General features: G+C 39.8%; 1 protein-coding gene across 1 annotated transcript in view; it reads right to left on the bottom strand.

Moving 5' to 3' along the window:
* The window catches only part of LOC131028583 (putative ribosomal large subunit pseudouridine synthase SVR1, chloroplastic), a 225,056-nt gene extending 198,146 nt beyond the window's left edge, over window positions 1-26,910 (bottom strand). The window contains exon 1 of the mRNA XM_057958895.2: window positions 26,246-26,910. Coding sequence (XP_057814878.2) covers window positions 26,246-26,825 — 580 coding nt within the window. The 5' untranslated portion in view covers window positions 26,826-26,910. The remainder of the gene's footprint in view (window positions 1-26,245) is intronic.

Here is a 26,910-nt window from a genome sequence, read left to right as displayed (position 1 = left end):
AAAGATAGATTTACTAGCACATATTCTTTTATCCTCTCCATCCTCAAGTAAAGTTGTATGTCTCCTTGCATCCAAAATGTCATACAAGCTCTTGGGGATCATCAATGATAATTCTATCAAAACCTTACTAAATTTATTCATATATTCTACAATTGCCTCTTCAACAGCTCGCTGATCTTTATCCTTAAAATTCTCATAATATGTAGAAACATTTTTCAAATTTTTATCTTCAAAATCTCATCAATTAACTGTTGCAAAGTCATAGGAGGCACAAATTCATATGGGCCTTCAAGCTTACCGAGCTTAAGAGCTTGATCTATCTCAGATTTCTCCTTGCCCACCCTTATCCTTCCGGATGTCTCTCCTTGTGACTTAGCTTTCTTGGCAAGAGGAGCATCACTGGATGTAGGTTTTCGGACTACCTTTGCATAGGTGGCAGTCTTTTTTACTTCCCTCACATCTTCATCCGACTGTTTCCGCTTCTGCTGCAACATATTGCCTTGAAGGTTTCTCCTTCCTTTTCTTAGCTCCACCGATAGATGTTGTTGGTTTAGGCTTGGGTGGAGGTACTAGCTTCTATACACCGGGGGTAGGTGCAGATTTGTTGGGCTTTGCCTTGGACTGCTTGCGAGGAGCCGGTTTAGCTTGTGGCTTCACCACATCTTCCTCCTTCAGAATGTATTTCTCTCTTGCTTTCTACATTGCTTTTTTGGTAATGCCCATTTGCTCGGCAAGTTCCTCAACCTCTTTTCACACCTTCCTTTTACTTGCAGGCCCAGTGAACTTCTGGTGCAGAGCTAGGTCCTTTTCTTGGAAAGTTCCAAGCCTTTCTTCCTTCTGATCCACCGATTGACTTAACAGGTGTTGAGCATGTGCATCAAGCGTGACTGCATCTACCTCATACCCCATGGGCATGATCCACGCAGTTCTCGGCTCAACTGCCTCCATGTGACACTGATCCTTGTCAACCATGAAACAGATAGTCTTCTCATACTTCTCCACTATCTCTTTGGGAATTCTCTCTCTACTTTTCATGGTGGCTTGGAAATTCTCGAAATAGCCCCATAAGGCAGATATTCTCATCACATTGTCACCAATACCCAACAATCCTTCTTTAATTTGCATAGCCACTAGTTTGTCATAAGCCCATTGGACTTTACCAATTTCGGGGATCTCATTCAAAAAATAGAGAGCTAAGAACACAATTAAGGATCCAAACTTGAAGATATGTTTCTTGTCTTGCTTTATTTTCTTCAAGTTGCTCAACAATTCACTTAGAAGTACTGAACAAAGATCACACCTTTTATCCTTCTTGAGCATCTAATATGCAGTGAATATGGCAGTACCAGAGACCAAGTTATGCCTGCTTGATTGGTATACCTTGTAGCTCACCACTATTGAGGCGAATCTTACATCATGCTCAACAATGTCGTTGATTGTCATCGACCGGTTGTCATATTGGGAACCGGTAACAGCTGCCACGGTAGTATTTTGTACTTTCCTCAGACTCGGAATCTCACCAGTTGCACTCAAGCATGTGACTTCCTGAATGGCTTGCTTTGTAATCTTATGTGGTCTGTCCAGCCATATGAACTCATCATGAACCCTACTCAGAATGTACCGAACCCATTCCGCTTCGTCAAATACTAGAAAATGGATAAACTGTGCGAAACCCTTGTCGTGAAGAATCTTGTATTCGGGCTTCAGATTTCTCAGACTATCCACCATATGCTTGTTATAGAGTGTAAGCATGTCTGCATTGCCAAGTTGTTCAATATCACAATGAATGTATGCCCTAATATCTTCATTGTGAAGAACTTCGTACGGAACTGAGGAAAATGCTAATTCCGGATCATCTTCAACAGATTTGAAAGGATGTCTTTTGAAAACCGACCTTGCTCTATCAGAAATTTCAACTACCAGAGGTGTAGCAATACCGGATGCAAATGCCATGACGAATTTAGGGTTTAAGAAGATAACTCGTGAACTGATATATACCTCTTGATTCACAACCGGGTGCAAGGAATCACTGAATGATCGCTTCAAGCTCGATTTTTGCTATCAAATCTCTTTCACTCTATTTCTCTGCTCTTTTCTCTCGAACGCATTGGGAAGAATAAACTTTTGAAATGCCCTTTTAACCTTTGAAAACCTAATTTTGTGTTGTAATAAATACTCAACTTTGAAGGCTTCCGGTTGCACTATTTTTCATTATTTCATTCATTGGATTACCAAACTGTCACAAATCTTTCGGATGTTATCTGCATGCTTGATCTAGATCTTCTGCAACCTTTCGAAACCGGTTACAGATCTCCGAAGAGGGGGTTCTATTGATCTGCATGAAAAACTCCCCCTAAGGCCAAAAAGCCCTAGTTACCGGATTCAGGTGTGGAGCCATTCTGCACATTTTGATCTTCTTTATTTACCCACGTCTTCTTATGTTGATCTTTGATTTCATCTACCTTTGCTTTTCCTTTTTCATCAGATTTGTTCTTGTTCACTGGACCATTGTTCCTATTTCTGCAATATTTTGCAATATGACCTAGTTTGTTGCATGCATGGCAGACAACATTTCTCTGCAATGGCTTGAAATTCATTTGATTTTGTCCCATCCTACATTGGTTAGATATATGTCCAAACATCCCACATGCAAAACATCTCTTATTCTGGAAATTGATTATCATTCTGCACATATTTGACTTATGTCCAAAATTGTTGCATTTGAAACATTGACCAGTAAAGGTAGGGCCATTATTCACAGCATTATTCATCATCCCAGTATTCATCCTACTTCAGCATTGATTTGCCATATGATCAAATCTATTGCAAGTAAAACATTTACCATTGAATTTATAGGCATTAGGTTGTCTTACCGGAGGTTTCTTGTTCTGCTAACGATTAGATTTTGCATTGCTCTGTTCAGAACTAGAGGATTCTCCTTTCTCATATCCAAGTCCTCGCATGTCTTTTCCATGTCTCTGGCTTTCCAGCATCTCATCCAACCAGGCTGAACTAGCTTTGAACTTCTCTTTGTATTCATTAGCAATAGTCAACTCGTCTGTCAGAATTATGATTTGTCTTTCAAGTTTTTGCCCATCATTCTTTGTTTGCATCAACTCAAGCTTCAACTTGTCATTCTCATAGGTTAGTCTACTACATTCATCTGATCTTTCCTTCAAGGATTGAGTCAAGCTTTCTTCATTCTTCTTCCGGTCTTCAATTTCCTTAGTCAGCTTCATGACAATAGATTGCATCTCATTCTTCAAAATTGCATTCTCCCTAACCAGCTTCTCACATTCATCTGTTTTATCTTGTAGAATTTGATTGTCAACACTTTGTTCTTCTTTCTCCTTCAGCTTATCCATCGGCTCCTTTCTCTTTTCCCAAGTGTTCAATTGATCTTTCAAGGTTTTAATGAAGTCTTCAGCTGCATTCAGATTTCTTTTCAAGCTGCTCTTTTCCTTCATTGCTGCATCAAGATCTTCAAGTGCCACACTAAGCTGTCTCTGCAAGCCGGAGTCCATTGATTCAATCTTCCGGATCTTCCTCAAGTTGTTAGGCTTCCTCAGAGGAACTAGGCTCTAATACCAATTGTTGGAATCAATGAATACCAAGAAGGGGGGGGTGAATCAGTGTTCCGGTATTTACGAATTTGTTAATCTGATTATTTATCCACCGGATCCACAAGTAAGAAACTGAAATGCAGAAACACAAAGCAAACAAGCACATAACCATAACACCAATATTTTTACGTGGAAACCCGGAAAGAGAAAAACCACGGTGGGATTGAGTACCCACAATATTATTATAGTATGGCCAGTAGTAAAACAATATTACAAAAGTTGGAATGCACATGCATTCAGACACACTGCCTATAGAGCTCACTGCTCAATTACAAAAGGGCTACAACCCGAAGGAAGGCTCACTGGCTTACAGGCTAGTACAAAATGATTACAATGAGTAATGAACTGAAGAAAAGCATCTAACTATGCCAAATAACAGTTTCGGTTATGCACAAAGTGACCCGCTGTGCTGTTCTGATAAACTGCTCTGCTCTGCTACTGATTACTGGGTCAACAAAACTTAAGGTGCGCACGTGAAACTGCGCTCAATCACTCCCAAAATCATCTCCCATATCCTATCATTACCCAAAAACATTAACCAAGTCGATCTTATATATCCGCACTAACAAAATTGATCTCCCACAAGTCGGCTTCCCAAAATATCAAAATATGAAACATGTAGCTTCAAGACGGCTCGGATCTGCACAAGACCATATTCTGAATCCAAAACATATGATCACACACTTCCCATAAGTCGGTCCAATTACCTCGAACTTACCAACAACCACTGGAATCACCTCAAAGAATCCGGTCCACACGTTACACCACCAATTATGAAGATAACCCTGTTATATTGCTCTACCGGATACCGGACCTTCTAATAAGCATAAGAATCAACACCGAAGGATAGGATTGTGTGATAATCTGCTTCTCATACTCAATCAACAACTCTGATTACTAAAACAAAAAAACATTTCACCGGAAATGAGAAATGCTCACCGAGACTGTACACTAAGTATCATCGATAGACTTATATCAAAACTTACTCAAGACATCCGGATGTCCCAAACTCCATACTGGATAAGAGCAATAGGCTGAGTTGCCATCAATGACAACTCGTAAGAAATCTCATGCACCAAATATCATCAATCTTCACCGGAGCATCACTGGAATAGTGTCTTATGCCAACATAATGTCCCCATTTTTAGGCCCTCTTGTAGTACAGCTAGTGCTGGTCTCTAGGTTGGTGCCAACATGGTCAAGGGAGTATTTTGATGCTGCAAGTATGTTCAGACAAGTTAGTGGAGATGAATGACACTTTCTGGGGTGATTTTGGACAGCTTGTCCAAGATTTACTATTTATAGTAAGTTACTATTTTTAGTAAGTGTCAATTTTGACACCGATTGGTCAGTTGGGATACTTACTATTTTTTTAGTAGTTACTATTTATAGTAACCTCCATTGTTGGCAGTTGGCCATGGCTTCAATCTCCTCTCAGCTTCAACATGCAGCATCTTCAGTTTCATAGCTTGAACAGTTGGGCCTATGTTTCGCATATTACTATTTATAGTAAATGCTATTTTGGGGGAATTGGCCTCAGACTCAGCTTCAATTATCTAGTTGATACACGGATCACCTTCTAGGGATCTTTCAGAGGGTTGACAAACAGTTATTTTTTTATTAAGTCATTGGCATGATGGGGTCCAACCTTACTATCTATAGTAAGGCATCAAGATAATCTGGCATACCTTAATGATCTTCTGCGAGTTAGCAGAAATATCAGAAGATTATTATTTTCGCTTATATTAATGCGTGGAGGATTAATTTAGTTATTATTAAAGTTAAATGCTTTAATAATATTAAATTAAATTAATAGGGTATTAAATGCTAAGGCATTTAATAATTTAATAAAGCTAATGTATTTAGCTAACTCGGGTGTCCATCATGGAGATAATAAGTTATATCAAAAAGCAAATATTTAATGTGCTTTTTAATGATTAAAAAGGCACATAGTAAACCATGCCCTTTGAGGGAGATATAAAAAGCTAAAAAGCAATCAATTCCTCATTCATTATTAAGTGTTTTTTGAAGAATTGGAGAAATTGTGAGCAAGGGTTTGCTGCAATTGAAGAATTCCAAGCTTCTGGGAACGAAAACTCCCAAGAGTTTGAATTCTTGCAGGTGTGGAACATCATCCAAGAGCATTGCTTTCAGGAGGCTTCATTTAGGGGCTTCAATTGAGCTTAATTTCACAGAATTTGATAGAGGATTCAAGAATATATTCAAGGATTAGTGATCTGCAGGTTGAAAGCATTCTAAAGGGCAGATTTGAATAGTTATTGCACACATTTCAAGAAGAATATCATTGCAACTTTCAGCTGTACCAATTTGAGGGTTTCAAGAGGAAGTGCATGGCTTTCCTAGGGCATGTTTTGGACCAAACAAAGCTGCAAAGGGACATTTCATCTTCTCCCGTTGCATGGCAAAGCCCTGAGGAAGGGTGGATAAAAGTGAATTTGGATGAGGCATCGAAGGGCAGTATGAGGCCATCAAGTGCGGGATTCGTTGCTCAAGATTGGCGAGGAGATATTCAAGCCATTGGGGCCAGCCGCCCTCATTCTAGCTTCCACATGCACAAACTCAGATGTTTGAATTTATTGTATGCAATTCACCAATATAAATGTGAAAACCCAGGGTTGATCATTATTTTCTAGAATTGTGATTATTGCATGTAGTTGGTCAACAAATATTATCTGGAAATAATATATTATCTATTGCCAGACAATTTGGGTGTAATGTCCCCTTTCTAAGAGCAGATGGTTCTTATCAAGGTTAGCCTATCATCAAGGTTCCCGTAGGCTAATATAGTGGATAGGTAGCCCACTCAGGTGATCAAGTTATTTTCCTATATTTTAGGAAGTGCTCCTATTTTTTCAAAGACTGGCAGATTACCCGTTGACCTCCTGAAGCTTGTGAAGCCTTGCAGGAGGTTTTATGAGCCTTTTCAGGTGATCAGAGACAATTTCCTATTTTAAGGAGGACACTGACAGTGGCCTGCTTCTTTCAAACATCACCCTGGGACCAATTGCAGCATCGATTTTCAGTGACCGGGTGATGTTTCAGAATAAAAATTAAAATATTGAAGTTATTATATAGTTGACTTTAATATTTTAATTAAATAAATTTAAGTTACTTTATAAAGTAACTTTATAATAAAGTTAAGCCACTTTTTAATTAATTATAAAGTGACTTTATTATTCTATAGTTGACTTTAATATTTTAATTAAATGAATTTAAGTTACTTTATAAAGTAACTTTAAAATAAAGTTAAGCCACTTTTTTAATTAAGAATAAAGTGACTTTATTATAATGTTAATAAAGTCACTTTTTTAGGCCCATTAATGGGCCTTCCAAGGTTGATCCAAAAAAGGAGTATGGTGAAAAAGCTATAGTAGTTGCATGGCAAAGCCCTGAGGAAGGGTGGATAAAAGTGAATTTGGATGAGGCATCGAAGGGCAGTCTGAGGCCATCAGGTGCGGGATTTGTTGCTCAAGATTGGTGAGGAGATATTCAAGCCATTGGGGCCAAGAGGTTATTGGATGGCATGAACAACAGAGCAGAGGCGCAAGCAGCATTTTGGGGTGTGAGAATGGCGCAACTATTCAATTCCCTGTTTGCATTTGGAAGGTGATTCACAAATAATAGTTAATTCTATTATTAAAGGAGAGGATGTTTCTTGGAAAATCAATAAGTTTAATAAAATGGTCAAAATTGAATTAGAAACTTTCCAGTCGTTTCGAGTTACTCATGTATTGAGGGAGGGTAATAATGTAGCCGATGTACTTTCCAAGGTGACTATATCATTGCAAGACGTGAGTGGTGAAGTGGTGTGGGAGTTATACCAAGATGTTGAGTTGGACACCAGGTGAATCATACGCTGCGGAAGGGGGAAGCTTTAATGAAATCTTAATGATGATTTGACAAGGTGTGTATTTGGCGTTATTTAGTCACAAGTGTGTTCAGTGGATTTCATTCTCTAGGTCAATGGCGCAGTGACAACGACAAAAGGCGGTTTCTAGGGTGAAGGAAAACAGTTGGAATGGAGGCCAACTTCTCACTCCATTTGATAAGGCAGCAACTTGCCTTTTTTGGCATAGTTTCGGAGAAAGGGCTGGTCAGGTTATTTAAATTCAATGATCCCATTTTTCTTTAGATTCTAGATGTGTTGTTTGAGGAAGACTACATGAAATCAAAATTTCGCTACAAAACAAATGTGGACATCATTTCAATGCTGGTTGCTTGGGGGTTGGATCTCAGCACAAAGAAGGAAGTATTGTGGGTGGTGCGGGCTTGTGTTCCAGAGTACTACACGTATGGATTGACACCACTTCTTGCAAGAGCTGGAGTTGGTAGAGGGTTGCGGTGCCAGTTTGGAGAGGGCATTGTGCAAGATGGGGAAGACTCGGAGTTTAGACCCTTCATTTTGTGGAATGATGGTGCAAACCGAGCTGCTAACAAGGAGAAGGCGCTCGTGGGGTGGGAATCATTGAAGGAATTCATTCAAGAAAGGAAGTGGAGCAGAGGATGGCAAGGGAGGTCAAGAAGAAGGATGTGGCAAAGAGAATTAAGTTTGAGCTAGAAGACTTCAAGATTAATAGGCTGGGTAAAAATAAGAAGAAAATGTAGTCTCTGTGTTTTGTTTTTGGTTGTTCTGTTGGGGTAGAGGTTAAGCTTTTGTTTCTTTGCTGGATCTTGACTAGAGTAGGGGTGGGAGGGTTGCCACATTTTTCTTGTGTGTATACTGTTTAGTTGGTGCAGTAAGGCACTTTTTGAAATAGGGTTAATATTTTGCTTGTGTGTATACTGTTTAGTTAGTGCAGTAAGGCACTTTTTGATATAGTGATAGGAAAATGTAGGAGTGGTTGTTTGAGCTCAGAGACTGGATACAGGGGTTAATCCCTAATTTTGCAGCTTTATATGTATCTGACTTTAAAAATATTAAATAAATCTAATCAAATTACCGATCAAAAAATAAATAAAGTGACTTTTTTAAAATCATAATATTTTATTCAAATAAAGAGGACACCCATCTTGGAGGAATAAAGTTAAATAAAATGAAACATTTTAATGTTTTATTAAAAGGTAACTGCCTCCAAAGGAAATCGTGGGTTTTGGAGGAAATAAGAGGAAAAGGTGTGAAGAAAAGATTCATTCAGCACATTCATTATTTTTTGGCTTCGGCAATTTTGAGAGAAGGGTTTCAGACCATTTCCAGTCAGGGAGAACGTGGATTCACTCTGATTTTTTTCATAGCCTACAAGTGTGAAAGACCACCCAACGGTTGCAATGGAGGGAGCTTCATACAGATGTTTCCAGTTGTGCATAAATTTCAGAAATTTAGAAGAACAATCAGCAAGGTTTGAAGAAAATGGCTGCAGCAGATTGGAGAGTTCTGAAAGTGCAGATCAGGATTTTAAATTGCTCCTAAAGGCTACCCGTACCACATCTTAAGAAGCCATACCTTCATTTTCTAGGGCTGTACCATTATTGCAGGGGGGCGTCAGATTTAGGGAGAACTCTTTGGGCATTTTCCTGCCATTTCCAGTTCTGATCTGCTGCTATCAACCAGGCTGTACCCTGTCTTCAGCATATCCAGTGTTTGATATTTCCAGTGAGGACTAAGGCTTTGCCTGCCATTTGGGTGCTAGGCTGGGAGACTTCCAAATAATTTCCAGATTTGCAGACATATTCATCAGCTGTTGTATGAAGGTCAGAATTATTAATTCATGATGATTTATTTGCCTGCAAGGTGCTGGTCTAGGGTATTTGGCGTGTTTTTCATGCACGCGCAACTCAGAATAAAATACCCAGAGATATCCTATTCTCTCTTGATCAAAATCTTCTATGTGCTAAATAGATGGACTGTGTGATCACAAAGACGACTCCAAGGTTCTAGATTCATGCAGATAGTCTCTGTTGGTTCGTTGTGATATGTTGGTAATCTCAAGAGGGACTTACAATTGTTTGAGTGAATCAATCAAAGGATTTTGTTGATTGCTGACACTAGTAACTTTCTTTTTTTGAAATAATTTTGCAATAAGTTCTTTTCAATCCTACTTCTACTAAGACTTGGAAAAAAAGGGCAAAAGGGAGGGTTTAGGAAGGTAATTCTAACACTAAGCTAATCCTATGAACTCTGGAGACGGAGATTGCAAAAGTGGAATTGAAAACCAATTCTTATTTCGCCAAATTCAACAACTACACAAGAACAGTGCTATCTTCTAAGGAATTCAAAAGATTTTCATATCACTGATATTCACCAACATTTTGAACAATGAATATAGCAATAGAAGTCAAGTTCTCATTTATTGGTTCAAGCTAACTTTGCACAATAATTGAAAATCATCCAATTATCAAAAGTATGAACGCATCCATTCCACATTAAGCAATTCTATCAAATCCTTCATTCAATCTATCAACTTGAAAATAAAATCTATTCTATTGGGAGCCGAGAAATCATGCTAACTTGCAAAAGCGAACAAAGATTCAGCAACAATTGAACAATGAATAATGTCCAGTACTTAAAAAGTATCACTACAACGATTTCTTCAAAATCTCCCCTTACAAATGAGAGGAGGGTTTATATAAACACCCCATTACAAAACAACAACCCAGATTGATCCAAGATCAACGGCCAAAGATTAAAACATTAAAGCCCTAATTAGGGTTTGTTACAATAGTTATCCAAAGTGGGCCGATGAGAAATAAACAACTAAGAGATCCAACTTTCTTCCAGAAGCAGATGTCCCTTATCCTTTTCCTTGGCAGCAAATTCGATGAACCTGGTCACTATGGGGCCCAACTCTTCCATTGGGACACTTGGCATAATGTCGACCTTGTATTCCATCAGGTCCATCTTATCAGTTTTCGAAAAGCATCCTCAATGGACAAAAATGAGGATGCCTTGCCAAAATGTTGCTTCCAAATTGGATTTGTGGAAGTAAAAAAATTGCTTTGAACTTTGGCCTTCAAGTTCTCTACATTCATGTCCTTGTCTCGAACTGTTTCCTGCCCAAGCACATCGGAGACTATGACGAAGACCTTGTCTTGGATTGCTTTGATTGTTTCTTCTATTTTGGCACAAACAATCTTCATCTTTTCCAAGGAATATTTATGGATTAACAAATATTTCCTTGCCTTCCTCTTTTCTTGAAGTCATCGAGGTCCACATGGCCAAGGTCGGTATCTCCAACCCTCTTCCATTCCATCACGATCTTGGACTCCAACTTTGGTTCTTTGTTATTGAACTTCATTTGTGTCTTTCTTGAAATCCTTCCTTGAGTTAATATTTACCACCTGAAAATCATGAAAATTTTCTAAGTTAAAAAGAATAAGGGAGTTGGATGTTTGTTCCCAACCTAGAGCGCAAAGTTTGAAGGAATTTTCGAAGGATAATTCTTATTTAACTTGTGAAATTCCAGGAATCAGACTTAATAAATTTTTAAAATTTAAGCATTGGCCCCTAAAAAAGCATAAAAAAGCGAGATGGTTTTGAATAAAATTTCAAGAATCCGAAATGAAAGTTCTTATACACTTCTGGAAAATTAGAAATTCCGGTTGAAAATCTGAAAGAAATTTGGAATTAGAATGAAAATCCGCTCGATCCTTAGTAAACCTGAGAATTTTCATAAAATTCCCTAAATTGCTAGGGAATTATTTTCAAATATGTCCTCGAGCATGAAAATTGGCTTTGAAATTCTCCCGGAAGATGTCTTGGAAATTTGCAATTTTGAACTTTTTCAACACTAAGGCAAATTTTCTAGAGTTTTGAACCTTTTCAATCACTTAAGCAAATTTCATCTTGATTTCAACCTCTTTTTGCTTTATTCCTCAACACTTAGCCAAAATTTTCAAATTCTTCCTCTTTTCTTATCCCCCCCTTGGGCGGACTTCCTATGGTCTTGTGGATAATCCTTGCTGCTTGGAGGATTTTTCCATGTTCCTAGGCAGACTTGTTGCTAGGCAATCAAGGAATTTCTTCCTTAGGCACTGGATGTTCTTGCTGTTTGAACAAGGATTTTTACCAAGCAATCCACAGCGGACTTTCCTCTCGATTGGAAATTTTCCTATGTTACCATACTTAGCCAAAAAAAAAAATTGAATTTCTCTTCTTTCACCTTGGGCGAATTTTCTCTTTGCCTTTGACCTTTGCTTTAATTATTTTAACCCACCTCAGCTTAACCAAATTTTTCCTTCTCAACTTGGGTGAACTTCTTGTTTTCCACACTTGCTTTAGTCAAACTTCTTCTTTATCCACCAAGGGTGGACTTCATGATGCCTTAGGATGATTCTCTCATGCCTTAGCGGACTTCATGTATGGTTGAGGAACTTTTCACATGCCTTGGCAGACTTCACGTGTGGTTGAGGAACTTCTCTAGCATGCTTGGGTGATCCTCATACTTGGCCAAGGGATTTTCTTGGTTTAAAAGGTTGACTTAGCATATGGATAGGAAAATTTCCATGTGAACTTCATCTTGACTCAATACTTTCTTGCTATCCACCAACACTTAGCCATATTTTCTTTCATTCTCATTGGGCGGACTTCACCTTGGGTAAGGAATTCTTCAATGCCTTGAACGGACTTGGGGTCTTGCCAAGGAACTTTGTGCTTGAGGCAAGGCGGACTTGATATTGCTCTTGGAAACTTTACTCTTCCAAAGGGCGGACTTGCTATGTGCTTTGGAAATCTGCTTATCTTCCAAGGCGGACTTCAGCTTTGACAAGGATTATACCATCATGACATGGGCGGACTTGGCAAGAAGACAAGGAAATTCTTCCTAAGGCAAGGTGGAATTGGATGTGGAATGAGGAATTCACGCTTGAAGAAGGGTGGACTTCAGCCTAGATTGAAAATTTTCACCTTGTTACCACACTTAGCCAAAATTTTGACTTTTCAGGGGACATTGAAATGGAGCAGAGGAGGAGGAGACTAGGGCTTCAACCGAGGGAGTTTCAAGGATTTCGACCACAAGAAGATGGCTTTCAGGGCCGAAGATTTGCAGATTGGGGAACACAACAAAACTTTGCACAGCCACGACCTAGAAAAAGACCTTGGCAAAAGCCGAACAAGGCTTGGGAGGATCAGGATAGGTTTTTTCATTCCCATAAGCAATGGGGGGAGGCAGTATCAGCGCGAGACTCTAAATATTTGAGAAAAGAGAATCCCAGAGCCCAAGGGCATCGCAATAAGGAGTATGGCCCGAAAACAATATGGCAGCATTGCCAAAAGAAAAAATGGCGACCGAGAAGAAATGCTCAGAAGCCGAGGAAGTCCCTGGAACGAAAAGAGGGTATGAGAACGGAGAAAGTGTCGTTGATGATAGATAACAAAAGCTGGAACGACTCTGTGACCTTTTTCCGGGAGAGGGGTTTATTTGTAAAATGTTTTGGGGATTGGCCTTCGGTGGGAAAGATGAAAGGTTGGTGTACTGAAAATTGGAAATGCAAAATCGAACTCAAAACCCTTCCAAATGGGTTTTTCTTGATAATCACAAAAGACAGTAAGGATAAGCAAGGAATTTTAAATAATGGACCCTTTTTCATGGGAGGGAGGGGTTTGTATGTTAGGGATTGGGAGCCTAACTTCAACCCAGTGCTGGCTCCAATTGAAGAGATACCTATTTGGCTCAGATTATATAACCTACCCAGAGAATACTGGAATGAAGAGTTCTTCCAAACTTTAGGTAACAAACTGGGTTTCTACATCAAAGCGGATGAGGCTATTGAGTCCAAAGACTTTAGCATGTATGCACGAATATGTATTGGATGGAAACCCCATTACCCACTTCCAGAACAAGTAGAGATCATAACAAATGCAGGACAGTGGCTCCAAAAAATCGAGGTGGAAGAATCTAACGAAATATGCAAGCATTGTAAAAAAGGACATTCGGAGGAAACTTGCTTAATAGGCCCAAAAGGGAAAACGGTGGAGACAACAATAGAAGATGAGGTGAACTACTATGCGAACAAGGATAGTACAAGAAAGGAGACGAGGTCCAATGAGGATATGATCCAAGCTATGCAAAACCCTTTCGTGCAGGGGGAGGTCTCGACGGCTTTCAATAATACCACCCAGGAGGTGGAAGAGACTATAACAGAAGTTGCTCTTATCAACAAACAGAGAGAGGCCGCAGGTTGGGTAGAAGATGCCATTGCAAGAGTTGAGAAAGCAACTGATATCCTGGATGAGGTTAACACCAGGGCCTTTCCTATTGCGGAAACAGGAGTCAGTTTGGAGACTCTACAACACTCGGAAAAGGATAATGAATCGAGGTCTGATAAGGAGGAAACCAAAGACAATAGAGAATCTGATGGAGTTGATGAGGAAGATGAATGGGGATGGATGGATGGATGAGGAAGACATTATGGACACCAGAACAATAGAGCAAACGGAGCCTGTATGTACCAAGGTACGGATAGGGGAAAAGAGATCGAGAGGTAGAAAGTCAAATCAGTTCAAGATTGCAATGGCTGGTAGTGCCAAAGGCCAATGTAAATTGACAGTAGGGAAGGGCACCACCCTTCCTGAAGGACAATGAAAATCATAACCTGGAATGTCAGGGGTTGCAATGCCCCTGACAAACGCCGATTGATCAAACGAGGGTTGGATCAATTAAGGCCAGATGTAGTTTTCTTACAAGAGACAAAGATGAACAAAGTGGAAGCAAAGACACTCATGGGATCATGGAAGCAGTGGACGGGGGTCTTTGAGAATTCGGAGGGAGCTTCAGGAGGACTGGGTATCCTCTGGAATGCAAATAATCACAAGGTGGAGGAAGTTTTTGCCTCCAATATGTGGCAGGTATGTAAGGTTCACTATTACCCCCTAAATGTTGATTTCACATTAATCAATGTCTATGGACCATCAAAATCCAATTTTCAAAGAAATTTTTGGAGATCCCTGTCCTCCCTCATTCGAGATCTGGATGGGAGCGTTTTGATTATTGGGGGTGATTTCAATGCTATATTGGAACTGAGTGATAAATCGGGGGGCAAGGGAGGACTCTCTGCGAACCAAGTAAATTTTCAAAATTTTGTGACGGGCAATGGACTCGGGGAAGTCAAATCTAAGGAAGGACAGTTTACATGGTCTAATCGAAGGATCTTAGGACAGCATGTTGCAGAGAAGCTGGACCGTTTTTTCTTGGGTGGGCCCTGGGCAAAAACCAACCTCCTTTTCGCCTCAAATATCCATCCAATGGCTGCTTCAGATCACCTTCCAGTTGAGCTCACTATAGCCTTTGATGGCCCCCCCATCAGATGCCCTTTCAAATTTGAAAAAATGTGGTTGAGGGATAAAAGTCTGAGGGATTTAATCAATGAATGGTGGTCAAGGGCTCCAGAGATGTGTGGAACTAAGGCCTTCGTTTTTGTTAAGAAGTTGCAGTTTATTAAGTCAAAAATTAAAGAGTGGAACCGAATCAAGTTTGGCAATATCTTTGCTAATAAAAGAGATCTGGAGGACAGGCTAGCAATCTTGCAAGAAGATATAATACAAAAGGGGATGACATCCGAGATGTTCCGACAGGAGCGAGAACTCAAAGAACAATATAGTGAAGTGCTAGCTAGAGAGGAGATTTACTGGAGACAAAAGTCGAGAGAGTGCTGGCTACAGGAAGGGGACAGAAATACAAAGTTTTTTCATAACTCGGTTAAGGCGAGAAGATCCAGGAACAAAATCACAACCATCTACAACAGGGAGAATGTCTTATTAGACAATGGGGAAGATATTAATAAAGAGGCAGTTGAATTCTTTCGGGCATTACTATCCAAGGATAACGGATACAATCTGGAGCACCAACAAAATGGGTTAAGTGTTATCTAGGAGCTGATAACAACGGCGCAAAATCAGGCATTGATGAAACCCATTCAATTTGAGGAGGTTCGAAGAGCGGTTTTCAGTATGGAAGGTGATAAAGCACCAGGGCCGGATGGTTTCCCGGCCTTTTTCTACCAAACTTTCTGGGAGATTGTAGGAAATGAGGTTTGGGCAGTAGTGGAGGAATCTCGAGGCAAGGTGAGTGTTGCAAAGGAGCTTAACTGCGCACTTATTGCCCTGATACCCAAGGTGGAGCACCCTGCTAATTTTAATGAATTCAGGCCAATTTCTTTGTGCAACACCATTTACAAAGTGATAACTAAAGTGATCTCAAATAGAATAAATCCTCTGCTGAGTCTTATTATCTCAGAAGAACAAAGCGGCTTTATTCCAGGTAGGTCGATCGTGGAAGGAATAATAATTGCCCATGAGGCCATCCACACAATCCGTCAAGCGAAAGTGGATCGAATGATGATTAAATTAGATATTAGAAAAGCTTATGACATGGTAGATAGGGAATTTCTTCTCCAGGTCTTGCAGAGGTTTGGCTTCTCCAAAGAATGGATTAGCTGGATACAGGCTTGTATAGGGGGGGTTTGGACTTCTATATTGGTAAATGGTAGCCCACAAGGCTTCTTTCAAACCACACGGGGTCTTAGACAAGGAGACCCTTTATCGCCTTTTCTATTCATTATATTAGCAGAAGTCTTGGGAAGACTAATTCGATCACAGCAACAACGAGGAAGATGGAAGGGGATTAAAATTGCGGAAGGGATGGAGCCAGTTACTCATCAGCAATTTGCGGATGATACCCTACTGTGTGGACAGTCTTCACTTCAAGAGGCCCGAGTGATTAGAAAGACTATGATGTTTTCTACAGAGCAAGTGGTCAGCACGTTAACTGGACCAAATCGGAAGCTATTTTCTTTAACACAGAGGTTGACAGACAGCAAGTAATTTCCAATATCCTAGGGGTCAGAATGGGTACCCTTCCTGGAAAGTTTCTGGGTACCCCTTATTTGGTGGGAAGAACGGCCCTACCCTGTGGAACAACCTTATTGATGCTTGTGCAAACTGCCTTGAAGGTTGGAAGAGTAAATGGCTTACTCTCTCTGGGCGGATCATGCTACTCAAAGCGGTCCTCTCTGCACTCCCTATATTTTCCATGACAGCCCTAAAGATTTCGGAGAAGGTGATAAATTGCATAAACAGGGGGATGAGAAAATTTTTATGGAATGGCAAAGAAACAAATGACAAAATTCCTTTGGTTGCGTGGGACAAAGTCTGCCAAGACAAACTGGCAGGGGGAGTAGGACTGAGAAACTGGAAACTTTTGAAGCAATGGGGGCAAAAGTGATTTGGCAGATCTACGCCCAACCGAACCAGAAATGGGTACAAATTTTAAAACACAAGTATCTAGACCAGATGAGCAGGGAACGAATATTCACAATCACCACATTACCAAAAGGCTCAGCCATATGGAATTTTATTACCTCATGCAGACATGTCATCACTGAACACATCACTTGGGAAATAGGTAATGGGTCAAGGGCCAATTTCTAGACAGACTCATGGGAAGGAAGACCAGTTCTTTCAGATAGACAAGATATTGAGAATATTAAACAGGTTACCAGAATCCATTGGGGAGAAAAGGTAGGAGATTTTCTCTTGAAAAGCAGGATCCAGGGGGTAGATATGTGCGAATGGAAAGATGTAGAAAATCTACCATTACCAGCAAATCAAAAAGAGTTGTTAAAGGGGATCTTGCAAGAGTACACCCCTATGTTGTCTGCAAAGGAAGACACTATGAGATGGTGTGGTTCAAAATCGGGGCAGTACTCGGTGAAGATTGGTTACAGCATTCTTGACAAAATGGAAGAAAGAAAGGAATGGCCAACAAAACTTATGTGGAGCTCCCCAATTCTACCAAAGGCAGGAGTCTTCACATGGCTGACTCTGAAAAAGCGCATCCTGACAGGGGAAAGACTGCGCAGACTGGGCTTCTTGGGCCCATTCAGATGCATAATGTGCAAGAAGGCAGAGGAATCCCTGGATCACTTGCTTCTACAATGTGAGGAAGCGCAAACGATCTGGAGCTTCCTTTTAGGGAAGCTAGGATGGATGGCTCCTCTACCTAATACAGTCCTTGATCTTTTCTCTAGCTGGAATATACCGAGTCGTAGATCAGTCTTTTCCAGTCTATGGATAGTGGCGCCATCCCTAGTAATATGGGAGATTTGGAAGGAAAGAAACAGAAGACTATTCCAAGAGAAAGAAGAGTCAATGGAGAGTTTGCTATTAAGAGTGGAACGAGCGATAGCTGAATCAGTCTCAGTGGCAACCAGAAACCATAACCTGACAAAACACCCCTATACTAGTGAGGACAGAATGATTCAAACCAATTGGCCATTTGTGAATTGCCAACCCGTTAATGGGTCTTTGAGGGTTAGCCCCCCTTTAGAAAAAGAAGAGGTTAAATGGGAACCGCCAACTAGGAGTGGATAAAAATAAACTTTGATGGGGCGTCTAGGGGAAATCTGGGAACCTCAGGAGTGGGAGTAGTCGCAAGAAACGATAAAGGGGTCATCCTTTTCAAGGGTGCAAGACGATTGCAGGATGGAACAAATAACGAAGCAGAGGCACAAGCGGCACTAATGGCCACTGAATTGGCTATAAATATGAAAATCCCAAAGTTGCACCTGGAAGGAGATTCCCAAGTGATTATCAATGCAATAGCGAAGGGTAACACCCCTTCATGAAAATTATCCCATTGGGTGGAGATCATCCAAGAAAAACTCAACTCCTTTGAGGATTTTCGAGTCTCCCATGTCAGACGAGGTGCCAATGCAGTGGCGGACCTCCTCTCCAACATTGGATGTGACATGACAGGCCAAATGGCCAAGCAGTGGAAGGGAGATGGTAGTTTGTGGAAGTGGAATTAATGTAGTCCTAGAAGCATGAAAAAATCAATAAGCACGCAAGACAGCCCATAAGGACAAGTACGCCTCTTCAAAGGAACTGCAATTAATGAGGCAGTTACCGAACGCAATGCATCTGTTCGAGACAATGGCAGAGGACAGTAAATCTGTCATGAAATCTTTTTCCATTTATATCATTGATTACACATTTATGACCCATCGCAAACGACGGCGAAGGAATTACTATTTTGGTTTATGAGCAATGTATCATCAAAGAATCGGATTAATGAGGAATTTTGTGTCTTTTGCAGCATAGTGTGTGGAGTTGACAGTTTTTGAGCAGGTTCAATGGAGGCGAATTTTACCCTAAGAATAGAGAAAAAAACTGGTTCCTTTTCTACGAACAGTGTCGGATAAACGAATGCAAGGACTCTTCAAATACAAGGAAGAGAAATTGTGGAGTGCAGCGCGTCTAATGCTGGGGGAGGAGTTGGTGCACATTCACTTCAGGAACAGGACGAATATGGAGATTTATTCCTTGATTATGGCCTGGGCTTGCGAATTTGAACTTGAGGTGGAAAAAATTAAACTCACACTGACAAAGCTCATCGATGGGGACTATTTGATCAACCTCGACTCCATCTTGGAGTGGGTGACCCCTCAGACTGGAATCCGCATTCGGGAAGGAGATGTCGAGGAGGAGATATTACCCTTTGTTCGAGGGCCGGAGAGTTGAATAGAGGAGCAATGCAGAGAGCGAGCTCGCATAGGCTGGGAAGCCATGAAGCTCTGCGTCAAATTAATAAGAACAAATGAAGTACTGAAAGCCCTCAAGATGGTGGCGCGCATGGAGGTGGGGAGAGAACTGCGAGACCGGTTTGAGGAAGGGCGAGTGGTCCAGTTCTTAGCAAGTCTAGAGGGAGACCCAGACTTTGGGAATTTGGATTGCATCCCGAAGATGAAGACCAAAGCAGCCAAAGGAAAAGCGCTGGCAGACATTGCAGATGAGGAGGAGAAGCAGACGAACCAAAGCGACACCGACTGAGTGGATACGGTGCTAAAAATCCTTTTTGTTTTCTACTATTTGCTGGTTTTTTTAAAAAACAAAACAATATTTTATGGATGACTATAATATCTAGTGCAGAATAGCACAGTACTGGTTTTATTTCTTTTTAGTTTAAACGCCCTGCATAGCAAGCTAGGATTGTTAGTTTTTTGGGCCAATGTTGAAATTTGTATGGCCTCGGATTATTGTAGCCCTTTTTCTTGGAAATCAATATATAATAAAAATTACCGACCAAAAAAAAAAAAAAATTTGACTTTTCTCTTCTCAAAGTACCAACACTTAAACCACTTTTCTCACTCACTCCTAGGGTAGACTTTGCTAGTGATTGAGGAACTTTTCATGTGTCTTGGGCGTACTTTGCATCTACGTGGACTTTGCATGTGCTCAAGGAACTTTTCATGGATGAGTGATCTTGATGATTTGAACAATGAAATTTCTTGATCTTGACTCCAAACTTAGTAATTTTCTCATGATCTTCATCTAGCTTTTTAGAAATTATCCTCTGGATTCGAAAGTTTGTTCTGGATGAATTCTCCTAACTTAACATCTTTCCTAACTTGACAACCACCTACGTTCCCGAAAAAAGAAAAAAGCAACTTCCTATTTTTAGAAAAAAAAACAACTTTCTATTTTTAGAAAATAGCAGACTGAAAAAGCAATTTCCCGGATCGGCCCCAAAATGCCAAAAACAAAACTTTCTAAATTTAGAAAAAAATTTCCTAAAAGTAGGAAGTTAGAATTGATCCTCCTAGGAAATAGTGATTTCACTCCTTCGACCTATATGAGCAAATCTCAATTAAGTATGAAAAGCTGGGGAAAATCGTCCAAGCCAGACATTGATCCAAAAGTTCCAGACAAATATGGTGATGAGCAAGAAAATCCATCAAATGTCTATGCCACAGAGAAAAGTTTCTAAATGGAGATAGCGATGTCTCAAGCCAATACTTTAGCATGTCTCAGGACGTTGTTCTCTCCATGATGGGCAGAGTTTGCGTGTTGTTAGGACATTCCTCTCATGATGCATGGCGGACTTTACACTTGTCCAAGACGTTGCCAGCTCCCTCCTTGGTGGGCTTTGCACTTGTCCAAGACATTACCATCTCCCTCCTTGGTGGACTTTGCACTTGTCCAAGACGTTACCATCTCCCTCCTTGGCAGAGTTGGTACTAGTTTGAGACATTGCTATCTCCATTTAGAAACTTTTCTCTGTGGCATAGACAATTAATGGATTTTCTTGCTCATCGCCATATTTGTCTAGAACTTTTGGATCAACATCTGGCCTGGATGATTTTCCCCTTCTTTTCATACTTGGAGATACAAACTTTTCATTTCGAACACAGGAACCTTGTTGCCATGACCTGAGTGACCCAATCCTAGGTCAACTTTCAAAATAGCTGAAAAAAGCAAAAGAACAAAAAACAAAAAAGTCGGTGAAAAAGATACTTCCCGAATTGTTACCAAAATGCCAAAAATAAAAAATAAAAGGCAAAAAAAAACAAAAAGCAAAATCCCACAAAAATTGGAAGTTGTCAAAATTGACCCTAAGCAGTTGCGTTTTTCATCCTTCGGGCCTTCTAAGCACTTTAATGGCGTCTAAACACTGTTTTGATCATGATTTCCCTGTCTGACCTTGTTGACCTCTTGAAAACTAACTCCAAACTCTCAAAGATTGGCAGCTAAGAACCCTAAAAAAGCAGAAACTAGGGGGTCCCCATTTGCAATGGAGCGATGTGTGAAAAATGTCACAACAAGGTCCTTCATCCTCCCACGGTTGACATGAAGGTTTCATTTTAACCACCTAAGCACAAGTTTGAGCAGGGCCCCGTTCTTGAGTTTCATCGTAAGAAGTCAACTCCTTCGACTTCTCTTTCTTCTTCAAAGTATGTCACTGCCCCTCTCCCAAAGGTCAGCAATGTGGCTCCTGTTTTTCATTTGAATCACCTCACTCCTCTTCGGAGAGGTGTATTTTTTATTCTCTAGAGGATATTTTCGCGTTGTCGACTACCTTTACAAGATCACTGACTCTTGACTCACAAGAGTTATTGAATGGGAATGTTGAGCCAGCCTCATCCTCAACTCTTGCTGCAAACAAGACACCTACCACCACCTTAGTCGTTGTCCGTTTGCAAGCTCAACCTCCTTCCCCATATGATCAAGATTGGGAGGATGTTGATGATTTGTTAGAGGTGATCAATAAGAGTGGTGCCTCTTCGTGTCTTTAGATTAGAGTGTGTTTGTTTGTTTGCGTTCTCCCATACTTGTCTGTATATGTTTGTGCTCTCTCCTGGAGGACCCAAGATGCCCTCGTAGGTACTTGGATACAAGGGATAAAATTTGTCATGCACTTCTTCTATTTGTTTCATCGTTCTTTTTGTTTTACATTGATTTTTGACATTCAGGACGATGCAAAGCGTTGGAGGCATTTAGGCCTTCTTCCATTTTGACCCGAATTTTTTTTTTTTCTTTTTTTTCATGTGCTCTTTCTTCATGATCTGAAAAATTCAGGAAGATGATGACAATTCATGTGTAGTTATATATATAGATGCTACCAATATGAATCCTACTAATCCCAAATTATCGGATCCCCTTGTCTCTCTATGTTCTTGTTGAAGTTGTGGGTTCTATGTGCTATCTATTGCAAGGTAGCATTCCATGAATACATCTCATTATGTTTTCATCACACAACATCCCTTCTCCTTAGAATGACTTGTGCTCCTCTCTTCGTACCACATATCATCTAAGGGGGGCCTATCATATTCATATTCATATTATATTGTTCTTATCTTATGATTCTTTTCAAAATATGTCTGCATCCAATTGTCTTATTCGTCATCTAGTGTGGGAGCAACCCATCGGACTTCGTCTTTATGCACATCTATGTCTATTTTTTGTGGCTGTCCTACAATGCGCTTTGTAGCAGCCACAAGTCAATTGGATTGTCGTATGTCCCCTAGCATGACACAACTTGCTACACATACATATCAGTGTCATCTTGTGTCTATATAATTTTTTATGTCTAAATTTTTGCTTTTCACCTAACGTGTTTGTTTGCAGCTGACATGTTTATGGTGATACAGCTCAACAATCTTCACACAAGATCAACTTAAGTCTCTTCCGTGGGGTCAACTCAGCACAGATAGAAGACTCTACTTCCCCTTTCGTATCCTAAGTATAATACTCTCAACTCTTTCTCTCTACTTTAGCTTGCATTTTCTTATGAACATGTATGCTCAATAAAGTGGGGGCAAAATGTAATGTCATAAATTGAACCCTATGCAATTTCACATTACATAAGTTTTCCCTTTAGTTTCAATTAAGACAATTATGTATTCTAAACCTTAATCCTAATTTGGAACATCCCTTGCCACCTTGCATAGTTGATTCCTCGACCGTTAGGTCCGGATTGTTCCTAGACGTATGCACACCCAAGAGACATTTGTGCACCACGCTAATGCCCTGCGAATATCTGCGACTGTGTTAGACGTTGGGACTTTACACTTGCTGAATTTCAGAGTGTAATGCCCCTGCCAACCTGCACCAACATCGGAAGTCGCTGGCTGTTGCTAAAACCTCTCATTTTGCCTCCATTTCCATCCTTCAACTTCAATTCTAACTTGCTATCACTCTTGAACACTCTCTTCTCCGTTCCAGAACTCCATTCTTCCACTCACAGCACCTTTTACCATCTCGTTATTCTGCCATTCTCATGATATCTTGCAAAGCTCTGTCATCTCAAGGATACGTTGTTGTTCTTCATCACTCCAACAACCTATCTTGCTTCTGGTTTTGAAGGAAGTAACTCCTTGGGATCTTATATTTCATATACTGTCTCAATATTATCAGCATATAGTTCTCCTTTGGTTTATATCTATTTATTCATCATCTTGTCTAAGGCTATCCATGAAGGTGGAAACACCAAAAAGAGGGTTTGACTGAGTGAAACCTCTTAACACAGCTGCCCAACCTTTTAGCTTTGGTCTTATGTGTGTAGATACAGATGGAGAGGATCTTCAACTTTGTCGGAGCTTCAATAGCATCTCTTGGTAATACTATTCACCCCTTCCTTGTCATTTAATCATTTCAATTCTGTTTAATAATTGTACTTCAATAGTTTTGTGTTGTATTTCTGTTTTATAGTCCTTGGTGCCCAGAGGATACACAGGACGTTATGTGTTTCTCTGAGGCAAATCTGACTCTTTGTCCATACAGGACGCTAGCGCGTCACACTTTTGTCCTTGACCTGCACATGCATCCAAGACAGAGAGCTCACTGAGCTGCCTGGGAGACCTTTGAAGTCTGTGTTTTCGGTTTCTTGAATCCAAATGGTTTAGTTAATTTGTATGCTTGGTTAAAACTGATATTTAGCTAAGTCGTGGACAAACTCAAGGGTTGCAGTTTCTTGAAGATTTGTCCGGAGTGGAGAGTTGAGATCCGAATCCTCAAAGGGTTTTATTATCCTTCATAGTGGTTCGTTTTTCATCCTCTACAACAAGAAAAAACTCTGTAATTTCAAAATCAATTTGTTGTGAATGAAGTTACCTACAGGATTTGTTGTTTTGGAATTGTTTTATTATTCTAAATCAAGGATGAAAAAATCGTCAATAAATCGTCTGAATCGCGATTTATCGGGAGTCAAAAGTTGAAACGATTTAATCTGCAAAATTGGGTAAAAATCGCGCTATTTTAAGAGGAAAAATCGCGAGAAAAATGGCAAAAAAACGTGTTTTTTAATGAAACCCTAAACACGTCGGAGAAAATGCATGCAGTACACACCCGACGGGATTCGTGGCTTCGACTCTTCTGCAACATCTATTTCAAATCGATGGGATTGGCTTCAACAGGATTTGCAACATCTATTTCGACAGGGTTTGATTCTACATGTAACTACAGTAATCGGTCCTCATTGCAGATAGAATAATAGTTTTTCTTTTTTTGTTCAATATCATATATTGTGTGCTCAATGCACTTAATAATGTAATTAACACTAAAACTATTAAAACAATACGAAATATCGAAATTATCCCATATAATTGAATATGATGGCTAGGAATAAAAAAAAGTAATTGGAAATGAAAAGGGGTGAGAAATAATTCATGTTTTGATATTTTCAAATGTTCGATAATTTTGCCGATTTTTTCCCGATTTTTTGCCAATTCCTGATTTTTTTAAAAATTTCGGCCAAAAGATTTATTGCCGATTAAGATATTTACATCTTTGTTCTAAATATATTTTCAATAAAATTAATTTGAAATTTACCTGCAAGGTTATTGTATGTGAGATTATGTGTCGTATGGACTGCCTAGATGGATTGTTTGATAAAAACCCCCATCTTTGATCTGCATCACTTGTAACTTATAAGCCTTCCACAAAGCAAGATAATGTATAGCCTCCAGAATACAGACTGTTTTGGTGGTCTAGTTATTGATTCCTTGGAAAATATCAGTAACTATGCAGATTTCAAAAATGTTTGTGTAATTTAACGGCAAACACATAGGCCTTATCAAAAGCTGTTTACCTATGGAAGCCTAAAAGACTTAACATCAATAACCCCAATTTTAGCTGCTTCAGTTTTTGGCTGCAGTTTCATTCCTTTGTTGATTTTCAATTTTATCTCAGTTTCTATTTAGTTTTAGTTCGAAGAAAGAATGTTTATTGTCCAGTGGTTATGTTGCAGCAATTATATGGCTACCAAATGTGAAGATTTCTTTATGATGCTCAGGCCGCTTAGAAACAAGCAGATATTTTTCAAAAGGTTCTGCTGTCTGCAGTCTGATTCAGTTTAGTGCATTGTTAATTGAAATTCAATTGCATTGCAAATATTTAGTGCAATAAATCCAATGCCAATATGTTATACACTAAATTATCGTTAATGTACAATATAAGGCTGAGGTGAATTGAATTTCTACCACTTAATTGTGATTTGGTTATTTCCTACCTCATGTTCTAGATTGAATCATCTTGTAATCCTTACCCATTTTTCCTGACGAGCAGTTTAATTATTATTATAGATTGTGGATACTTAAACTATCTTATGGCATATGTTTTTGATAGTTCTATTGACAACTGTTGCAAAGGTAGTTCTACAGAATTTTTATTGATAATTTCACACATCTGTATATCAGGAGCAAACCAGGCCCTGACGAGTTTTGTACATTTCTTATTGCCAGGTAGGGGCGCTTGTATTAAACAAAACAACAAATGAATGAAAAGAAGATGGATTGATTTATAAGAATGCCAAATGACTAATTGAGAAATCAAAAAATATGTACAAGAAAAGGTTAGATTGACTATGTTGACAAAGAAAATTGAAAGATAACAACAACAACACTCAATGGATTCATCACGCATCCAAGCTCCATTAAAAATCTTACATATTGGTGGAGATCAACTAGAGGGGAACGATATTCATAGCCCAATTGGGGACAAGTTCACATAAACTCGAGTGTGGAACCAGTCACTCAAAGACACCAACAGAAGACGAAGTAGAGAGAGATTATCTGTTTTACATTCTCTAGGTGGTAGAAATAGAATGGCACCTCATAATGGATTATCTACATACAGTGACATTTGGGCCAGTTACTTCGGCATCTTGAGGGTTAATTCAATAACTGCACTCGTTAGACAGGCGATACATGCAAAAAATCATCTTGTTTCAGTTTTAGAAGTCCCAGAAATGAGACAGAATACAAAAAGTGTAGTTGTTGTTAACTAATTCGAACTTAACAGAGTAGTGGCTTGAAATTAAGTATTCCACATAATAAAAGATCGCACCAAAATATATATCTTAATATGAAGGGGGGGGGAAAAAAAAACTATTTACCTCCAGCCACGGCCAAGACCTTGCCGAGGCGTTGAGGCGCTCTGAAATTTTCATTGTAAAATCTGCGAGCAGCTTTGGAATACTTGGGCTCGGTTGTTATCTTCGAGGCTTTGGAATACTTGGACTCAGCTGTTACCTTCGAGGCTTTGGAATACTTGGACTCAGCTGTTACCTTCGATGTTTTCACCTTTGTGGACTTTTTTCTTTGGGTAGTTGAATGTGACAATAAATCCATGCTGTGGGAATCGCCATTATCACGGTCATTGTAATCGGGGTGGGTCATTTGCAAGCTAAAATTTCCCTGGGCGTCCTCCACAAGCCATGGCACCACAAAGCCTTGTGGCTTGGTGGACGGGGCCTCCTTATAAATGGTTGTCTGGGGATTTGCGCCTGTCTTCCCTGTTCCAAATTTGACCTTGAAAGAAGTTGAAGGAGAGGATAATTTTGCTGAAGCAACTGTGAATGTGACATGAGCCGAGTTCTTGGGCAGTGAGAAAAGCACTCTTCCTGCTCTTCTGCTGAAGAAAGAAGCAGACAACATTGTTGTAGGAAATGCTGCTGCTGTCATTGCCATGGCCATGGCTTCCTTTCCTGCTAAATTGTTTCACGTTAGGATCAATTACTGTTGACACTCACGAAGTTTGAACACTGAAATGTTTTTTAAT

This window comes from Cryptomeria japonica, chromosome 8 (genome assembly GCF_030272615.1).
Source record: "Cryptomeria japonica chromosome 8, Sugi_1.0, whole genome shotgun sequence".
NCBI classification, from domain to species: domain Eukaryota; kingdom Viridiplantae; phylum Streptophyta; class Pinopsida; order Cupressales; family Cupressaceae; genus Cryptomeria; species Cryptomeria japonica.
Note: the sequence above shows the minus strand (reverse complement) of the source record. Positions and strands in the feature narration are given on the sequence as shown.